We start from the raw sequence: 20,099 nt of genomic DNA on the forward strand, positions 1-20,099 counted from the left end.
GCAATTGGCTGTAGATGGAAGAAATTGGGAATTAGCTGCATGTGGGGCCCACTATGATTTTTGTGTATCATCCCATCCATCCAACAGGGTTGCCCTGTCGTGAAAATAAGATGGTCCGTAACCATGCCGATTTACTTTCATGTGGACCACGAGATTGAAAAGGATGGAGCTCCAAGAACCTCGGAATTCACAAGGTGGTCCACTTCATTGTTCCAAAGCCTAGTTTTATGGGATATCCCATTTACAAAAACGTGAGACTGCCCACTCCACAATTGCAGGATTTCGTAGGATGTTACTAATGTCAAAGCTAGGTGGGGCCTACTGCCATCCACTGAAGTCATGATGCAAGAAAAAAAATGAGGCAGATAGGGAATTCAAGTAGGCCATGTGATGTTAAACATTTAAAATTGAACACCTACCATTGAAATATTAGATGGGTTATAGAAGTTTTGAATTTAATGGATATTTTTGTGTTCCATCTCATTGAAAATAACATTATAAATAGTTTGGATGTTATATATGGCCCATTTAATTTTTGAAAGCTTGTGTAATTACTCTTGCAAATGGGTAATTATTATCATTTCACTTCTTTTGAAAATCAAATGAATTTTTATCTTGGAAACCAATTTAAAAGAATTAGTTTAAATTTATGGACCTAATGTGATGTGTATCATGTATCAATGCCGTCCATCCATTTTACCATAATGTTTTAAGGCATGCTCATAAAAATGATGCAGATCCAATACTCAGGTGCCCCACACTAAAAGAAACAGTGGCCTTAAAAAGTTTTTAACGATAAATATTCGATTTCCTTTTTCCCATAGCATGGTCCTCTTGACCTTTGGATATGCTTCATTTTTTGGCTTATGTCATAAATTCAACTAGCATAATGGATGAACGATATGCATCACGGTAAATCCCACAAATATTTCGTGGCCTTTTTTATTTTTGTATCTAAAGAGTAATAGGTCTAATCAAGTATTCGAAATAGTGCTATAAATACTTGATGAAATAATTATTATTCATTTACAAGATATTTATGCCTAGATTGAAAATTAAAACAAGCTTTATCTGCTTGAAATAAGTTTCTTTGGTAGATATTTCTCTCCTTTTTCTATGTGACGGAACTTACTTTGGTTATAAATTTGTTTTAGTTTTATGCCCATATTCTAACATAAGCTAAAAAAATACATAAAATACTTGAATTCCTCGTAAACATGGTAGTGTCCATTTATCTTTGACAACATGAACTTCGTGAAGCCAGGTTGCATGCCGGCGATCTGCTTTACATTTTCAACCAGGTTAGACGTCACGTTGGGTCCCACACCTCAACTAGTTGCGGGTGAGACCTTCCCAGGAATAAATGTTGTTTCTAGTTTGGCCGGCAAAAAGACAAGGTGTGGCCCACCCTTGAGAGATCCAGGCCATTCGTTGAGTGGAAACTGTCCTAAATGAGTCACGAAGCTATGAGCCCGAATCTCCCATTATCAGGAATCCTACCTTATGACTTATATTTCTTTATCAATCAATATGGACCGTCCGTTAACCAAAGAAAAATATCTTGTGGAGAAAAGAAGGCCAGTTATAATGCCCCCACGAGATGAATGGTCTCGATCATAGCAAAAGTGGGTCCCACGGTACAGTTCAGGGTCGAAACGAAAATTATTTACTCATTTGAGAACCATGATATTCCTATTTTAGATCATCTATGAGAGGCATAAACTTCAGGGTGGCCCACAAGTAATGAACGGTGTGGATCATCGAAAGACAGGCTGTACAAGCAGAAACATTGGGTTGAAAAAAGCAACGCCGTTTTTATTCGGTCGAGCATTAGAACTACGCCTTTAAAAAGCAGGCTCTGTTCATATTCAACGATAGCGAGCAATGGCATGGTTGGAATTGGGAGAACTGATCGCCTGCAAGCAACCGTATCACAATAACCTTATCGTTTCATCATTTCTGACAAAATGCCACTTTTTAACGAAATCTGTACCATGAAAATACTGGACCCCACCGTTAATATCATATTTCTTTAAAATCGGATTGATCCCTCACTATTTGAGCCAATATGTAGGTTTGAGTCAAACTGTCGGTTTTATGTTAATCTTGATATTATGGCCGAAAAGATAAGTGAAACATAAATATTTTCATAATATATTATATTCATGTTATGATCTATCGTTTTAAAGGTACAGATTCGATACTTGGGTGGAGAGTTATTGGATATGATGGCGTCGTACCGAAAGTGATGGAACCATGCCCGTGTGCACTTAGTTCTCTGGGACGAAGAAGTAGGGTAATAACATATGATATCCTGGCGGAAAGGTGGTATGGTACCGCGGCTATTTTCTATTTCCATAAATGGAGAAAACTGGTCATCCTGTTCAATGATCCGATCTGTTGATTCTATCAGCCCAACTTCGATGGACCTTGAACCAAAACTTCTTTCCTGATCGAAAGAATACAGACCATTCAATAAGTGATTCTGAGAGAAAATACAGCAACGGTTCAATTTAACTAATAAAAGTCCAAATATTATAGAGTTTTCAATCAACGGACTCGACGGTCGATATTCCTCAGCTTTCAAGAGAATGGTTTGGATCATTAATCCATGGGACCCACTTGCATAAATACAGGCCGAAAGTGCCAAGTGTTAATGCACACGTATTCGGCGCCGAATTTATACCACCTACTACCTCATGCCGTCATGAGCGGGACCCACCCCATGTTACTTGGCTTGCAGCTCTGCACGGTATACACGCGCTTTTAAACATGAAAAGTGGGGCCCATTTTCAGGTAATCCACACCGATGGAATTCTGTGAGTCACCATGAATGAACCATGGATAAAAAATCTCATGGATATTGGTCACACTGACAATTCAGAGTGTAGCTTATGGATAGGCGGTCAATACAATAACAGTCTACATTTTAGGGAGATTTTTGGGGAATTATCTATCTAATGTGGGATTCAACAAATCAATGGTATGGATTATCTCTCCATGGCCCCAGTTGTTAGAATCCAAAATCATCTATACCGCACAAAGACGGCGGCCAGCCGGCCACGTTTCATACAAGTCACTTCAGTTCTCAGTCGAGAAGCTGCGACGGACGCGAATTTCATGCAACCCCAACCCACACGAGTCCCGGTTGGAAGCTCCGCTGGGGGCCAATCTGTAGTCTGTGTGACATCCACTCCGTCAATCAGTCTTCCCACGTGGTGGGCCACCATACAGCAACAGCGGCGATTGAGTATCTGTAATGGAAAACTTCATGGCGTCGCCGAAGTTCTGAAACAAGCTGATATTAGTGTTTTCAGCTCAGTATACTTAAATAAGCTTATGAACGGTTCTGAGAGCATATAAATATCACGGTGGACCTAGGATGGTTTTAACGGTGCACGTTCAATCCCCACCTTATTTTACAAAGCTCATGGACGGAGTGGATGTCACACGTACGCAGTGATGGCCCACCGAACCGGACTTCCTTTTATCGGGAAAAAATTAGGACTTTTTCGTACCATGCCTTTTTTTTTTTTTCTTTTTATTTGCACCCGAAAACTTATGTCACCAAAATAGGAAGCGGAAATAGGATATTTGACAAAAATATCTCTGACTTCTGGAGTAAAGCAGCCGAAAATAAAACGTAAGAGTATTTTTGTATTTGTGGGTTCATCCGTATAATAGTGGTCTACTTTCGTAATTTTTATTTTTATTTTGGCAGAATGAAAAAAGATGGGTGGTACATCGGTCTATGCTAAAAAAAATTTATTTGCGTATTAGTTTAATCTACAACGTCCATCCGTTTTTTCGGATTATTTTAAGACATAGCCCGAGGTAGATTCGAAGCTAAAGTAGAACATGATACAATACCTGATACAGTGGTATTAAAAACTTCTTGAGTACCGTAAAAATTTTAGTTCGAATCGACGTTTGTGTTTTTCTTTCAACCAAGTACGTGTGATCTTATCAACTGGTTGTACGGCAAACAAACGACAAAGTGGGCCTTAGGAAGGATTCAACGGTGAGTGTCATGATCCCCAATGTTTCCTGTGGTGTGGTCCACTTGAGCTTTGGATCTCCTTCAATTTTGGGCCCATTTCCTAAAATAATCTGAAAAAATGGATGAACGGCGTTGATATAAAATAAATACATCACGGTGGGCCCCGCTACACCTGCCGTGTATGGAATCACACGGGCTCCGTGTCAAGGGAAGGCGCGTTGCTGTCGAACGCGGATTGGGTCCTGCCCCCGCCTGGACCGATTACCGTCCAGCAGATCTGTGGAGGTGCTCACCTTGATGTATCTGTTTATCCAATCCGTCCATACATTTTAACGGATCATTTTATAATATGATTCCAAGAATGAGGAATATCCAACTCTCAAGTGGACCACACTACAGATGACTCTTACATTTAATGCAACTTCCATTTTAATTTGTGCTTTTAACGCAACCCAAGTTCCCAATTTTGTGTGGTCCACTTTAGCGTTTCATCGACCTCATTTACTAGATCACACTTAAAATGACCAGAGAAAAGGGTTGGACGGCGTGGATAAACAGATGCATTACGGTGGGCCCCTCCATAGATGGCAGGACGCAATCCGCGTTCGTTGCTGTTGTACTAATTAGAGTTCGTTCTACCTTCGTTGCGACTTACATCCAGCGTGAGTCGCCAACCACTGGGGCCACATTCTCAAATGGTCCGATAATTCGAACCGTTCACATTGTCTTCGCTACCACTGCATAAGATATCTTCTTGTCATAATAGTTTATGAATATCCTAACCTCTGATTTTTAAACTCCAATTCAAGCCATCGAAAATTTTCTTTTATTGAACTAAAATTATATATAAAATACTAATATTTAAAACATATTCCCATATTATTTTTAAAAAATATACAATGTAGCATATTTTTTTAAAAAAGGACGGTTCTGATCATCAAACCACTTAGCAAGTGGGGCCCTATGACGGCGACAAACGTAGTTCTGGCTGGCGACAGAGACAAAACGAACTCATTAAATTATCAACAGACACCTCGCGGAGTAGAATTACGTGTACTCTCGCGTACCACCGAAGCAGCCCTCTCCTTCTTTTTAATAATTAATATTTTAAATAAATACCCTTTTTTAATTAAAAAATGAATATTTTGCTTTGTTTTGGTAGATAATGGTCTACGCTAGCAGACATCCTTCCCCCTCTCTCTCTACAGAATCTGCTTTCACAGAACCCATGAATCCAGACTCCTTTCCTTCTTCTTCTTCTCCTTCTTCCTCATCTCTTCTGCCTCGATCTTGTCACTCTCCCACATTCCATAGTGAACCTCCAACAACATCCTCTAGCTTGATTTTCTTCTTGTTTGATTTCAGGATTTAAAATCCCAGATTTCCAGACATCCCAACCCAAATACTATATTTCTGACAGATTCTTTGTTGGGTTTTCTTTTTTATTTTGTTTTTTAAAAATCTGTCCTTGGATTTGGAGATTTTTCTTAGATTTCAAGCATGACAGAGATTCTGTAGCATTATAGTACAAAACCCAATTACTATATTCTTGAAATTCTTGATTTTTTTTTTTTTTTTTAAATGGGGTTTTAGAATCTTTGCTTTGATTTCATGTTGTATGTTGTTACATAAATTCTATAGTAGAATATAATAATAAGTAATTATATTAGTAGCATAAAACCCAAGTTCTAGATTTTTGAAATTCTTGATTTTTTTAAAGCTCTTGTTTTCTGGTGGGATGGAATTTCTTCTGGAGGCTTAGGCCAGTGATTCTGTTCAGTTGGTTTTCTTTTCTTTGGATTTTTTTTTGGGGGGGAAATTTATAGACTGAAACAAACAAGATTTGTTGTATTTTGTCTTTCAGGGGGGAAAAAAAAGAAGAGAAGATTTCTTGTATTTAGTTAATGGTTTTTCTTTTTCTTATTATTTTTCTTAGAATGAATGTTTTTGGGCTCTGACGAGTTGAGCTTATCCAGTCAGTCCTCGAAATTTTAATGGTAAGTTTTTAATTTTTAATTTTTTAATTTTTTTGAAGTAATTGTTGATGTGGACGTCTTAACTTCATGTATTTGGATTTGAATTGAAGGTGGTATATGTGCTTTTGATGATATGCTGTTGGATCTTCTCTGAAATCCCCATGAATTGGTTTGATGATGGTGAATCCATGGAGCAAAAGGCTGGTTTCTTCGGCAGTAGGCAGAAGATTTGGTTTAGATTGTGGGAGAGATTGTCAAGGAGCGGTTGGAAGATATACCATTGCTACCAGTATATAGGACCGAGGAATGTTCGGCAGACGTGGTGGCGGAAGGTTTTGGTTGCATGGGTACTGGTTTCGATCTTTGGGTCGATGTCAGTTTTCTGGTATATGAATTCCCACACGACCGAGAAGCGGAAGGAGACTCTCGCAAGCATGTGCGATGAGCGGGCCAGGATGCTGCAGGACCAGTTCAATGTGAGTATGAATCATCTCCAGGCGCTGGCGATTCTGGTCTCAACATTCCATCATGGGAAGAACCCATCTGCCATCGACCAGGTGCTTTGATTTTTCTCTCCTCTGCTTTTTAGATGAAATGCATAATAGGATTGTACTCCTAGGCAATTTAGGATCCTTTGAAGTTCTTATTTTGATGTTGGGCTGTGTTAATTTAGTTTTCTTCAATTACTGAGATTTTAGAATTTTCTAGATCTGGTCAAATACACTGATCCATCTTGACATTTTAATTAATAGGTCACTTTATGGATGGGCCAATGCTCATAAATTGCAACTATCTGATATTTCTAACTTAACCATTCTATTCATAAATTTCTTTTTCCAAACAGTTGCTCTGATTCTCTGAACTTATGTGGACCGTCCAAAATCGCATGATTGATTAATAGACTACCTCATGGATGGCCACCCGTATAATTCTGAAGTCCGGAAAAATATGTTGATCAATCTAGACTGTTCAATTAATAGGCCACCTCATGGATTGGGCAACATACAAAAAACTAGAGCAATTTGGTGTTTTTTTTTTTTTTTTTTTGACCACTATTCTGAACTTCTATGGACCATCCAAAAAATGGGTGATGGACCAAACGGTTATGAGCTTCTCATGACATTTACGAAATGGTGGAACTTTTTCCTTAGAATTATAGGCTAGGAGGTTTATTTCTGTTGAGCTTGTGTTTTAATCCACACGTCAAAATGTACAGATGACTTTTGCAAGATATACGGAAAGAACCGCTTTCGAGAGGCCGCTGACGAGTGGAGTAGCTTATGCAGTGAAGGTGCTTCATGCCCAAAGAGCGCAATTTGAGAAGCAACAGGGATGGACCATCAAAAGGATGGACACCCACGAGCCGTCTCCCATTCATGAGGAATATGCTCCGGTTATCTTTGCACAGGATACCATTTCACATGTCGTGTCTCTTGATATGTTGTCTGGAAAGGTGAAAGTCTTATCTTGAATCTACATCGCTCTGACACTTTTTTGTGAAATTTCCAATTGTCCATTGTAGACTTTAAGGTAGTGTTTGGATGCTCAATTGACATGAGTTCCAATAACGCAATTCAATAAAGAGGAAATGCTTGACTCAAATCACTATATCATGGATCTGCATCACTTGACATTTTTGTGAATTGGCCAACTGTTAGTAACAGACGTTACGATAGTGTTTGGATGCTCAATTGAAATGAATTTCAATAACTCAATTCAATAGAGAGAAAATGCTCAACTCAAGTCACTATATGACTTGAAACATGATTCAGTTATCATCATTGCTGCTATTTTGGTCACTTCATCTTGAGTGAATTGAGTTATCGGAATTCAATTGAGCAGCCAAACATGCCCATACCCGTCTTATCCACAAGGAGGTTTAGACTCTTTTTTTTTTTTTTCCTTTCTTAATTTACTTGGATGTGTCGAGTGTTGGAAACTGGAACGTTTGAATCACCTTTTCATCAGATTCTTATAGCCTATTACCTATGTAACAAAGAAACGCCACTTGTTTTAGATTGTGCCTTGCTGACACGTCTGTGTCCTAGATGGGGTCCATGGTTCAAAAACCAGGTCGACTCGTCTGAGTTGAATCAGTGTTTGCGGTGAACGAAACGAGTTATTCAGTGAGTCGCATCCCGAAACCAGACTGAGTTGGAACAGGTTGGGTGAGTCTTATCAGTTTCAGTGTCTGCACAAGTCACACTCTGAAAACTAGTTTTTATGTTTAGTTAATATTATCATAATTAATTAATTTTGAGGTTTAGTGTTTATTTCATTTATTTTTTGGGATTTTTAACACAAATAATTACAATATGCTGTAAAAATCTAATATTTTATCATTCAAACATTTTTATCGACATGTTGGCAAATCTGACTTTTAACAGGTACCCTATCCAATACCTCGAATTGAGGATAGATGTAGTAATCTTGGGTTTTCATTTTGCACTAGTGGGGCCCATGCTTTAGTGGTCCAGACTTTTGATCTGACAGGTCCCATGCTTTGGTGGCCAGACTTTTGATCTGACAGGTCCCATGCTGGTAATCTATGAATGTCCTAGCCATCCAATATTTGGCTTTTTTTACAGTTACATGTGGGCCATTGCTGCAATTTGTTTTCTGTCTATACAGGCCACCAGTGGAAGAGTTAAGATTGTCCTGTCAGGCATGGCCCATCCATCATGGGTCCGATTAGTCCTATGCTACCGATCACTGTACCATGGGCCCAACTCTTGCTAAACATTCCCCGTAGTTAATCAGTTCTATTTCTCAGATGATGATAGGCTTTGCTATCTTGGGCTGTTGTGGTATCCCATTGCGTTGAATGATTCTGTGCTGGTACTTTTCAATCATCCATTTTACAAGTCTGTCCATATACAGGAAGATTGTGATAATGTCCTGCGAGCCAGAGCATCTGGGACGGGGGTTCTCACTGCTCCTTTCAGGCTACTGAAGTCCAACCGTCTTGGTGTTATTCTGACTTTTGCTGTCTACAAGTCAGAACTGCCTGCAAATGCAACACCAGATGAGCGTATTCAAGCAACAGATGGGTGAGCATGCTGATATGTAACTGCTATTCTGAGTTCCTTGTCTCTTTAGATTGAGAGGAAAATACAATGCTCAAATGTATCATAAATGTCAAGGCCATGTTTTGGCAATCCAAACTGTTGGGATGGTTGGTGGGGCTGGTGGATTAGGGACACCCCAAATATCTTCCCCACTTGATGATCCTAATCGCCCGATTGGCCATGTGGTTGCCATTATCCATTTTCATTGGTTAGAAAGGATCATCTCATAGGGGCAGTATTAGGGAATGAGATGGGCCTTACCTGACCAACAACGTAGGTTACCAATGGGACCCACTTGCAACCTAGTTCCCATCTGGTCCCTAGAGATATTAGTGGTGTAGCTGTTTGTCTAGCAAAGCCTGTTCCCACTTACTCCCTAGAGATCGTTTGTTTTTATGGGGGATTGATATCCATTGTATTCATGGATCTTGTATCTGTTTCTTTCTTAGTTTTCTTTTGGATAACCGAATGAAACTGCTGCCGAACAGGTACTTGGGTGGAGTTTTTGATATAGAATCACTGGTGGAGAAGTTACTTCACCAACTTGCGAGTAAACAAACCATCATCGTGAATGTGTATGACATCACTAACTCTTCAGATCCGATTAGCATGTATGGTTCGAGTGCAGCAGATAACAGCACGTGCCATGTTAGCTCCCTTAGCTTTGGGGACCCGTTTAAGAAGCACGAGATGCGTTGCAGGTAAGTGATAAATAGTACTCACTTGACTTTCACCACAAGATGTGCATAGCATCCTCGAACTTTGAATTTGTATAAATGGGGCTCACAGTTCAGTCAAGCTTTGTGGCACTCATTGTGATGCGTCTCAGACATCTAAACTGCGAGGTTATGGGATGTCCAAAAAATCAGCCATATCTGAAACTCAGGTGGGCCACACCATCTAGAATGCATGAAATCATGCCTAAAACATCTAAATCGCCTGGTGGGCCCACCTGAGTTTTTGGATTTTTTTTGACCCCTCATCCCGGTGGGACATGCACAATGGATGGGACAGATGTTTGAGCCACAAAGCTTGATTTTTGGGCCTCTAGCCCACCATCTGATGGACGGGGTGGATGTCCGAGATACATCACGGTGGGGTCCACAAAGCTTGACCTTATGGAAGTTCCCTCATGGTATATGTTTGGATTGCCTCATCAAGAAGATTATCCAAGCATGGTCTATCCATTGTGGGGCCTAGTGGTCTGGATTACTTAACGTGGGTTGGGAAATATATAATCCCCTCCATGCACAATAATTTTATTCTCTATGACAATTCTATTTGTAGATTTTGATCATTTGGCAACAAATAGATGACACTATTGCTTGAATCTTGATTGTATTTTCAACAGATTCAAACACAAGCCACCGTTGCCATGGCTGGAAATAGTGTCTTCATTCGGAATTCTTGTAATTGCTTCGCTCATTGGGTATATATTCCATGCAACAATGAGTCGCATCGAAAAAGTGGAGGAGGATTTCCTTGAGATGATGGAGCTCAAGAAGCGGGCAGAGGCAGCGGATGTTGCTAAATCTCAGGTAGTTGATGTTTATTTTTCATGAATCCTAACATGAAGGGTGCGTAGATAAAGAGGAGATTATCGTCTTCTTAAGAATAACCCTTGAATCCACAAGGAGAGAAATCTTGGAAAACGAGAGAAATTTGATATTATTGATGAAAAGTTTTGCTTATGAAGGCCTCTCACATGACTTATATAATTACCAAGGCATTTCGTAACGGTAACGGTAACGGTGGCCGTAACGGTGACCACCTTTACCTTTATGATATGGGGTGTAACGGTCATTATGGGGGCGATCTCTCTCTCTCTCTCTCTCTATTGAAAAAAAGTCTGAAAAACCTGTATTGGCCCTGTAACGGTCCATTACAGGGCTGTTACAGCCTTTACGAGGGGCATAATGGGCCGTTACGGGGGCTGTAATGGCCTTTACGGGTCATTTTTTTTTACTAATGGCTGTTATAGCTTTTACGATCCCGTAATGTGTAACAGTTGCCATGATTACTTTTATGTAACAGCCTTTATGGCATACCATGATAAGTCCTAAATCTGAATTTTGTGACTTCACCAAAATAATGAACTTCCCTAAAATGGTAAATTTATTAAAAGTAGTAAATGACTTCTAAATTGATTCAAACTCTTTTCCATGACTCAAATAAGGACTTTAAGCTATTTCAAGACTCCAAACTTTAGAATAACTAAAAATAGTAATTTTTGACCGAAAACTCCAAATTAACTCCTTAAACGTCCTATTTTTGAAAAATTATTCAGTGGCCAATGGCCTTCAACATTGGTCAACATGTAGAGCTCCTCAATAGCTTTTCAACGACATATTATATGCGTAAAGCGGACAACCGGTCGCAAAGTTATTGTCGTTGGAAGCTATAATGCACGCTATATCCTTGATCGAACTTTCTAGCCTAATTTCTTTCGATCCTATCCGTCCATGTGATTATCCTTGAATTCGTCCTACATTAGACCCCTCCACTTGAAAAATTGAAATTGTCCTCGAGTTTGCCTCACCTCCATAGGATTGCAGCCTATGATTAGGCATTAGTGTTGTACCTTTCGGACCTCAACTTGACTGACTGTGAGCCCCTTTTACAGTCATGGGCCATTCATTACCACGATTGTATTTGCAATCTCTGTCCTCAATCACTCAGGAAATCCTCGCTCACAGCTCCTGCATTGAACAAATGAATTCTCGATGAAAGGCCACGAATTCCGCACTCATCAAAGAAGGTGTGGCCTTTGTACTCCGAGAGTGGCTCCTGAATCAATCTTAGAGCAACTGAATTGAGAAGTGACCCGATTTTTCCTTGTTCCATGCCATTGAATCACTATTTCCCACAAAAGGATGATGGCACTAGGCCTAGCAAGATCCAACAAATTCCTTTGGCAAGGAGGGGTCTCTACCATAGTATCACAAGAAATAGAGTAACAACGAGAGAGGAATATTCGCATCTAGAGATAGCAGTCCCAGTCTTGGAAACTCTTCCTTAAGCACCCTTTCTCCAACCCAAGCTTCCTCCCATAATTGAATTTTCTTGCCTTCTCCAAGAGAGAAGTCGATCCCTCCCTTAAACTTTGGTACCATCCTTCCCACCGCTTTCCATAACAGTGACGCTCTATACAATGATAGTTTTTTGTCCACCACTCCCCATCCATCATACCATATTTTTTGGCAATCACTTCTTGCCATAAACTCTAGTCTTATGTGAAAAACCTCAACAACCACTTAACAAAGCGGAGCCTTGATACCAAATAATGTAGCAGGTGCATGGATAAGGAAAAGATATCACCATCTTCTTCTCAAGAATAACCTTTGAATCCACAAGGAGAAATAAATCTCAAAAAATGAGAGATAAAATCGATATTATTAATGAAAAGTCTATTTATAAAGCTCTCTCATATTAACTTTTCTAAAATAGTAAACGACTGCTAAACTGACTCAAACTCGTTCTCATTACTCAAATAATGACTTTAAGCTATTTCCGGACACTCAAAACCCTAAAATATCCTACAAATAGCAAAACCCATAATTTACTAAAAATACTAAAATTTGACAAAAAACTCAAAATTAACCTCTAAAACTACCTATATTTGGAAAACTGTTCAAGGGCCAATGACCTTTAGCACTGGCTAGCATGTAGAGCTCATTGATAGGTTTTCAACAACATATTGCGCACGTGAAACGGATAACAGGTCTTGAAGTAATGGCTGCCAGAAGCAATAATGTACACTAAACCCTTGATTGAACTTTCTCACCCAATTTCTTTTTATACTAGCCATCCATGTGATTGTCCTTGACTGTCCTACATCAAATTCAAATACATTTGCCACAGGAGGCTTGTGTGCTGTCCCACATGCGTGCTTTACACTTGCCAACATGGCAAGTTGGCGGGAAATCAGAGTGGTGCATAAAGTGGCCATCAGCAATGTTATTGTTGGTCCATTCATTTGGTGGGTCACCCCTGTATGAAAATAATGGATGGTCTAAAAGAACTCTAGAATATGGTCCATGGTCAATTTGCACGTGTCGCCTGCCTGGTATGTGGGTGTACCTATTTTGTGTGCCGGCTATTTCATGGTGGGGGCCACCTTATGATCACTTGGGTGTGCGAATACTTGTCAGGTTCGCTCATGTGCTGTAACTAAGTAAGACAGCTTTCAATGGTTTGAAGACTTGTTGATCTTCACCTAAAGTTTGTTGCTATTCTGGTCTGTAATTGTATTCTAATTGAACTTTATTTCATCTACTGCAGTTCTTGGCTACTGTTTCTCATGAGATTCGGACTCCGATGAATGGTGTTCTAGGTGAGCACTGGAAGACTTATTTGAAATATTACTATTGTGAAGAATGCTAATTGCACGCATTTTGAACATGAGCTTCCATGGGGACGTGTGGGTGACATATGCAAATCCAGAGCACTCATTTGGCGGATTTCACATATGGATCATGCCCCAAGAATGAGGACAATTGAAAAATCCAAACTGCTCAACCAGAATCTTTTGCACATCCCACAATGCGTCCCCACAGGAACCCATGTGCAGTTAGTATGTCTATATTATATTTGATACTTTCTAAGTCTTTAGATCGAGTGGTTATTGCCAAGTTGATATCTGGAAATAATACATTGGAGTTATTGTTGACAGAAAAAGTGAAATTTGTTCAACTTTCAGGCATGTTGCAGATGCTCATGGATACTGATTTGGATATAACTCAACAAGATTATGTGAGAACTGCCCAGGATAGTGGCAAAGCTCTAGTCTCCCTCATAAATGAGGTGTTGGATCAGGCGAAGATCGAATCGGGTAAGCTTGTGCTCGAGGCTGTCCGGTTCAAGCCACGGGCAATCTTGGATGATGTTCTGTCGCTGTTCTCGGGAAAGTCTCAAGACAAAGGAATAGAGGTAGCTGATAACTCCACCTTTCCGTTGTCGTCTTGCACTCTTTATGAGGTTTGATCCTCTAATTCTTAGTTTGTTTCTCTTGCAACTGCCGGAAATTCTGATAACGGAATCTGTTGGGAAGAGCAGTTGGCTGTGTACATCTCAGATCGGGTTCCTGAATTCGTAATCGGAGATCCCGGAAGGTTTCGGCAAATCATCACGAATCTCATGGGGAATTCTATCAAAGTAAGTGAGCATTTGTCTGTTATCAACTGATAAATATTCACGGGGTATCTATACAATATTTTAAAACCCAAACAAGACCAGACAATTGGACCGGTTTGGACTGGAACCTGTGGCCTTTTGGGTTGGGTAGCGGTAGTATACCTGTTTTTGGATTGGAACTGCCTGAGTCACATGGATTTTCCGGTCCAACTCTCGGACCATTCAACCTGGATGGTATTGACTGGAACCGTTGGCCTATTTTTATTGCTAACATTTTTAAATAATTTAATAATGACATCACAGCCTGACCTGGTTGGGCCAGTTTGGACCACACCACCCATGAAATTGGGTGGTTGTCCAGGTTTTAAAATATTGATGTTATATGATGGTTGATGGGAAGAAAAGGAGCTCTTGTTCAATCCAGCAATGGCAAAGGTGGGGCTCACCTGCTGCTTATGGAATGGACCATGCTTTATTATCTCTATCATGAGATGATCCTAGCCATCAGATGAAAATGAGTAACTAGAATCAACTGGCCAACATTTTAACTGGTTCCCAACTGATGTTAGGAACTCAGTGTCAACCAGTAGGGATTTCGGGCATCTCCCATCCACCATTATGTCAATGATTTGGATGTCCAGTAGGTGGGCCCCACATGTATAATGTACTGAGCTGAGCAACTGCTCAATCAAACATTTGAATGTCCCTCTTTAATCAGTGTCTTGTGCATAAGAAAGGAAGCGATGATGGGGTTGAATGTGGATTTGAAGTATTCTCATAATTCTTTTGTCTCTTTTTTTTTTTGTTTGTTTTTTCCTGTAGTTCACGGAGAAAGGGCATATCTTCGTGACTGTCCATCTTGTGGAGGAGGTGATGGGTTCAATAGAAGTCGAGACTGAAGCGTCATCAGCGAATACCTTGAATACCTTGAGCGGCTTCCCCGTCGCAGATAAACGGCGCAGCTGGGAAAGCTTCAAGGCATTCAATCAAGAGAGTCCTATGTTCCCGCAGACCTTCTCATCGACTTCCTCTGAGTTCATTGATGTAATTGTTTCCGTTGAGGATACAGGTGTGGGGATTCCACGAGAATCCCAATCTCTTATCTTCACCCCATTTATGCAAGTGGGCCCCTCCATTTCCCGTACCCACGGTGGGACGGGCATCGGGCTAAGCATCAGCAAATGCCTGGTGGGCCTCATGAATGGGGAGATCGGATTCGTTAGTGAACCTCAGATCGGGTCTACATTCACCTTCACGGCCGTCTTCACCAATGACCGCACCAATTCGATGGAGTACAAAAGCCGGCAACCCCAGCAGATAAATGGCCTGTCCGAGTCCCCGTTATCCGAATTTCAAGGGATGACAGCATTGGTGGTCGACCCAAGACCTGTTCGTGCGAAGGTGACAAAATACTATCTCCAGCGGCTTGGAATGAGTGTTGAGATGGCCAATGATTTAAATCAAGCTTTCTCTAGCATAGCTGGTGGGTTGGGCATTATCAATGTGGTCCTTGTCGACAACGAAGCATGGTCTAAGGATACTGATCTTGCGTCTTGTTTCTCTAACAAGCTGAGGAAGGATGGCGGATCGGACAGCCCGAAACTCTTCCTTCTGGCCAATTCCATCAGCTCTACCAAAATCAATGCTGCCACGTCTCATGTATATTTTCCGACGGTGATCATGAAACCTCTCAGAGCAAGCATGCTAGCTGCGTCACTGCAGCGGGCCATGGGTGTTGGTAACAAAGGAAATGGCCGCAATGGAACCGTCCCGTTGTTGTCCTTGCACAATCTTCTGCACGGGAAGCAGATTCTAGTTGTAGATGACAATGTAGTTAATCTGAGAGTAGCTGCTGGTGCATTGAAGAAGTATGGAGCTCAAGTAGCTTCTGCTGATAGCGGGAAAAAGGCGATCACAATGCTCAAGCCGCCTCACGACTTTGATGCCTGCTTCATGGATATTCAAATGCCGGAAATGGATGGGTATGATACGTATGATGCATTGTGCACAAAGCTGAGGAATGCTGGGTGAACTCAAGTGGAATTCACTTTGTTTTGCACTCGCCTTCCCCTGTGGCAACATGGAACACGTGTGCAAGATCCCCTTTTCTAGAAGTTGGGATTCGATCATCTGATTGAGCTTCTTGGACCTCACACACTTGTGCCATGCTGCCACATGTGAGAGGTGACTGTTGGAGTAAGTGTAATCTCTTGATATCAGTTGCATAGTTCTAAAACTCGGTGACGACCCGAAACTTGGCTAGGTCAAGTCGAGTCAGCCAGAAATTGAGCTGAGTCACTATGAAACTCGTTGGTGAGCCCGACTCGCCTGCGCGATCAACTCATTGGTGACTGAATTTGCCTATTTTTTTACTCATGCTATTCTAACTATTATTAGTTAAATGTTATGTATAATTTAATTATTAAATATTGAGTTGTGTCGAATCGAGTCTTTGAGTTGACCCGACCTGACTGGATATCGAGTCAAGTCGAGTTTCCGAGTTTTTAAACTATGATCAGCTGGCACTCCTCTTCATCAGTTGGTATTTGTTATACAAGGTTATCATAGGGTTTTGATACACCCATTCGGTACACGTGTGGCCTATGGTTTGGCAATCCAGGCTGTTGATCTTATAGGTGCCACCCACTGGGGAAAGCCCAAAAATCTTCCAGATCAGAAGATCCTGGCCATCCTATCTTTCACCTCTTTCCCAAATGTTGCTTTTATTTTATTTTCTCAGTTGGCTATTTGAAGGTCTTCTAATGAGGGGGGGTTTTGGGGTGTTCTGCAATCCAGAGCGTGCCAACTGTCTGGATTACCAAATCATGGCTGCCAGTTGTACGGGTTGACACATTGAAATGCTAAACACATTCTGACGTGTACAATCTGATAATTCCTCTTGGTTATGTTGGAATTTGAAGTTTGAAAATTCTGAAACTTTCCATCTTGCAGCTTTGAAGCTACTAGAAGGATTCGAGATATGGAACATGATGTCAACAGCCGGATTCGACATGGAGAAGTATCATTGGAGGCTTACAGAAATGTTGCGCACTGGCACACACCGATATTGGCCATGACCGCGGATGTAATTCAGGCTACACATGAGGAGTGCACGAAATGCGGAATGGACGGCTATGTATCAAAGCCGTTCGAAGGAGAACAACTCTATAGGGAAGTCACACGCTTTTTTAAATCAACAGCCTCAAAGTCTCAATAGAGCACGTTAAGGTGGGTCTGAGGATGCTGGATGATTGGGATGTTCCTCGCGGGCCGTTACTCTCGAGTGCAGCATTGGGATGTTTAATCAAGCTTTGATTTGCGAGAGTAAGCTTTTTGTTTAGCTTTGAAGAACAAATCAACTCATGCATATGGATTCTGATGTATGCATGTGCATATGTCATGTAACATAGGCATGAGCAGCCACACATGCATGTGCTACAAATGCACGTGTTTCTATATGCCAACACGGACATGCACACATGACATATGTCCAGAGACATCAGTGCATGCACACATTATGTTTCTAAAACTTGCCAACTCAACTCAAAACTCAGCTGAGTAACCTCGACTCAAGGGATTTCAAGGTGAATCACTGAGAAATTCACTCCTAAGATGGACTTTATTCTGACTCGGCCAAGCTCATTGAGTCAACTAGCTGACTTGGCTGATTCAACTTGATATGATTCGGATTACTGAACCATGGGCCTCACCTGTACAAAATGGAAGGCTGAGAGAAACTGTAGAAACATTCAGCCGTGCATTGTATCATTCCTCATCCGCAATCATGTATAAATACTATGGCTGTCAATGGGTTCCCAGACCGGCAGGTACCCGATGGACCAATTTACCTGTTAAGATATTGGGTCCGGTCTAGGTCTTGGATATTTTGACCCAGTTAAAATTGGTCTAGCCAGGTTCAGATCAGGTCCACCAACCTGGACCTAGTTGAAGTTTAGTCAGGCGAGTCTAGTTAGTTTGAATAGTATTTTTTTTTTCTGCGCCTGTGTCATCATCATCATCATCTAAGCCTTATCCCAATTAATTGGGGTTGGCTACATGAATCCTGTCCCATCATCCCACTCTATCAAGGGCCATACCGTCAAACCATAGGTCATCAAGCCTTTTCTTACTACCTCCATCTACATCATTCCGGGCCTTCCCCATGCCCTTTTAGAGCCTTTAGCTTGTACGGTTGTACCAACTCACTCCTAATTAGCAAAGCTCTCTCTCTCTCTCTCTCTCTCTCTCTCTCTCTCTCTCTCTCTCTCCATATATATATATATATATAAAATTCTAGCAATGCAATGAAGTTTCTTAAGACATGCATCTAAGAGTCTGTTTACACACCATACATGTTCAAAGTGGCACATGTGTATGCATCTAATCCATTTGACCATGTAAGAGAGCCGTTTCAATTGCGTAATGGTTACGGCCTGTAACATAACCGTTTTTGTATACCATGCTCATTAGTACATGCATCACTCCATTGTTCATTCCCACACAATGGTTTACACCTGCGAGAAGTGGACCAAGCCTTTAATTAATGAATATTGGCCACACTTTATCGTGAAGCCCAATCTGAATATTTATGTGCATACATTACCCATAGAATGATCACGTCCATACATATAAACTCAAACATCGCAAAATCTTAATACAATCCAATGAATAAATATGTACATGTGTCAATAAAGATCTGATGGGCCACACAGTCTTAACAAGAAGTTTTCAAGACCGGAACTGCCCCAAAAGGATCCAGACCTGGTTAGCTGAGGGACACTGACCTGAACCCAACCTGTTGACGGCCCTGATAAATACCCACACAACCAACATTAATTATGACCTGATGAAGTTAAATAAACTAACAGAAATTGATCATTTGTTGTTTCACATTCTTTATTGTTACAGGCAGCATCATGTTGGAGTGTGGGCCATGCTACACTGGTGACAGGTCCCACCTCATTTCCTTTGTTTATGGTTGAGCGGCCTGCTTTCTGTCTGCTAAAGACCTTAACTGTTGCAACATTGTATAAACTTGCTCTGAAGGGATGGCAGAAGCCATGGAATTGTCTCAAAGACAGTCCTGCGAACATCTTCGGCCCTGTAACATACAAGCAAGACCCTTTTTTTCTTCCCGAAAATGGGATTGTATAGAGATCGGCATTGTCAAATTTCTCTAGTTCAGTTGTAACGGAGGATGAACACATGAATGTAAATATCATGTCAAATAATGACCATTGATGTAATGATATTGGGAAGGCGTGGGCCACCCATTGAGTCTTTTGAATGTGGCTTGTTAATAGCAGTTGATTTGTGTACAAACTGAACCTGAAAAACATTCAAAATTTTGTAATGTATGGTTTGTAGAGGAAATTATATGATCATAGCTCAGGTTTTCAGTTCGTACAAGTGGGGCCATATTTCAGTGATCATGACTGTTCATCTATGCTGCTGGAAATCTCATGGAGTGGAAGATCCTAGGATTCAATCTTTGGCCTTTCCTTTCAGTTGGGTGTGAACCATTGCTATATTTTGCTTCTTTGCAGCCATTTTCGGATACCAATGGAAGGCTGTGATTGTCCGGTCAACGAGATTCCAAGCACAAGGTCCATTGATAGTGAGGTCATCCAATCATAGGCCCTGCTTGTATAAACCAAGATCCTGACCAAGCATCGCAGAATGTCATTGTTTCATGTGGAAGCAAACTTGGCACATTTGTCGGTTTGAGATTTGCACCGCAATGGCTGATTTTCAACTGTTATGGTCACCGATTTCCAACAAAACACTGATTAACGGGTACAAATGTAGTAATTAGGAAAGCCCATTAAGAAAATTCAAGCATTTGGAAATGTGCTATTTTAATTCCAGGCAAGGCCGAGTTGTGCCGAGTCAACTCATTTTTTCCAATTTCGATTTGTTGTG

General features: G+C 40.9%; 1 protein-coding gene across 2 annotated transcripts; it reads left to right on the forward strand.

Annotated features, from left to right (window-relative positions):
• The first annotated feature begins 5,155 nt into the window (after window positions 1–5,155).
• On the forward strand, window positions 5,156–19,453 carry LOC131246749 (histidine kinase 3-like). Of its 2 annotated transcripts, none has more exons than XM_058247134.1 (12): window positions 5,156–5,997; window positions 6,087–6,533; window positions 7,193–7,429; window positions 8,857–9,026; window positions 9,533–9,745; window positions 10,396–10,582; window positions 13,326–13,377; window positions 13,744–13,973; window positions 14,043–14,198; window positions 15,000–16,159; window positions 17,130–17,501; window positions 19,086–19,453. In XM_058247134.1, exons 1-11 carry the CDS (start codon window positions 5,995–5,997, stop codon window positions 17,392–17,394), a joined length of 3,120 nt encoding a protein of 1,039 aa, XP_058103117.1. In that variant the 5' UTR covers window positions 5,156–5,994; the 3' UTR covers window positions 17,395–17,501; window positions 19,086–19,453. The 2 variants fall into 2 exon arrangements, with proteins under 2 accessions (XP_058103117.1, XP_058103118.1); XM_058247135.1 differs by having other exon boundaries at window positions 14,100–14,198.
• Window positions 19,454–20,099: the final 646 nt, after the last annotated feature.

Source organism: Magnolia sinica, chromosome 5 (assembly GCF_029962835.1).
Source record: "Magnolia sinica isolate HGM2019 chromosome 5, MsV1, whole genome shotgun sequence".
Taxonomy (NCBI): domain Eukaryota; kingdom Viridiplantae; phylum Streptophyta; class Magnoliopsida; order Magnoliales; family Magnoliaceae; genus Magnolia; species Magnolia sinica.

Excerpts from the sequence above, each read along its gene's own strand:
- LOC131246749 (XM_058247134.1), top strand. Across the intron at positions 13,378-13,743 it reads TCCGATGAATGGTGTTCTAG|GCATGTTGCAGATGCTCATG; the intron begins GTGAGCACTGGA and ends TTCAACTTTCAG. Across the intron at positions 16,160-17,129 it reads CAAATGCCGGAAATGGATGG|CTTTGAAGCTACTAGAAGGA; the intron begins GTATGATACGTA and ends TCCATCTTGCAG.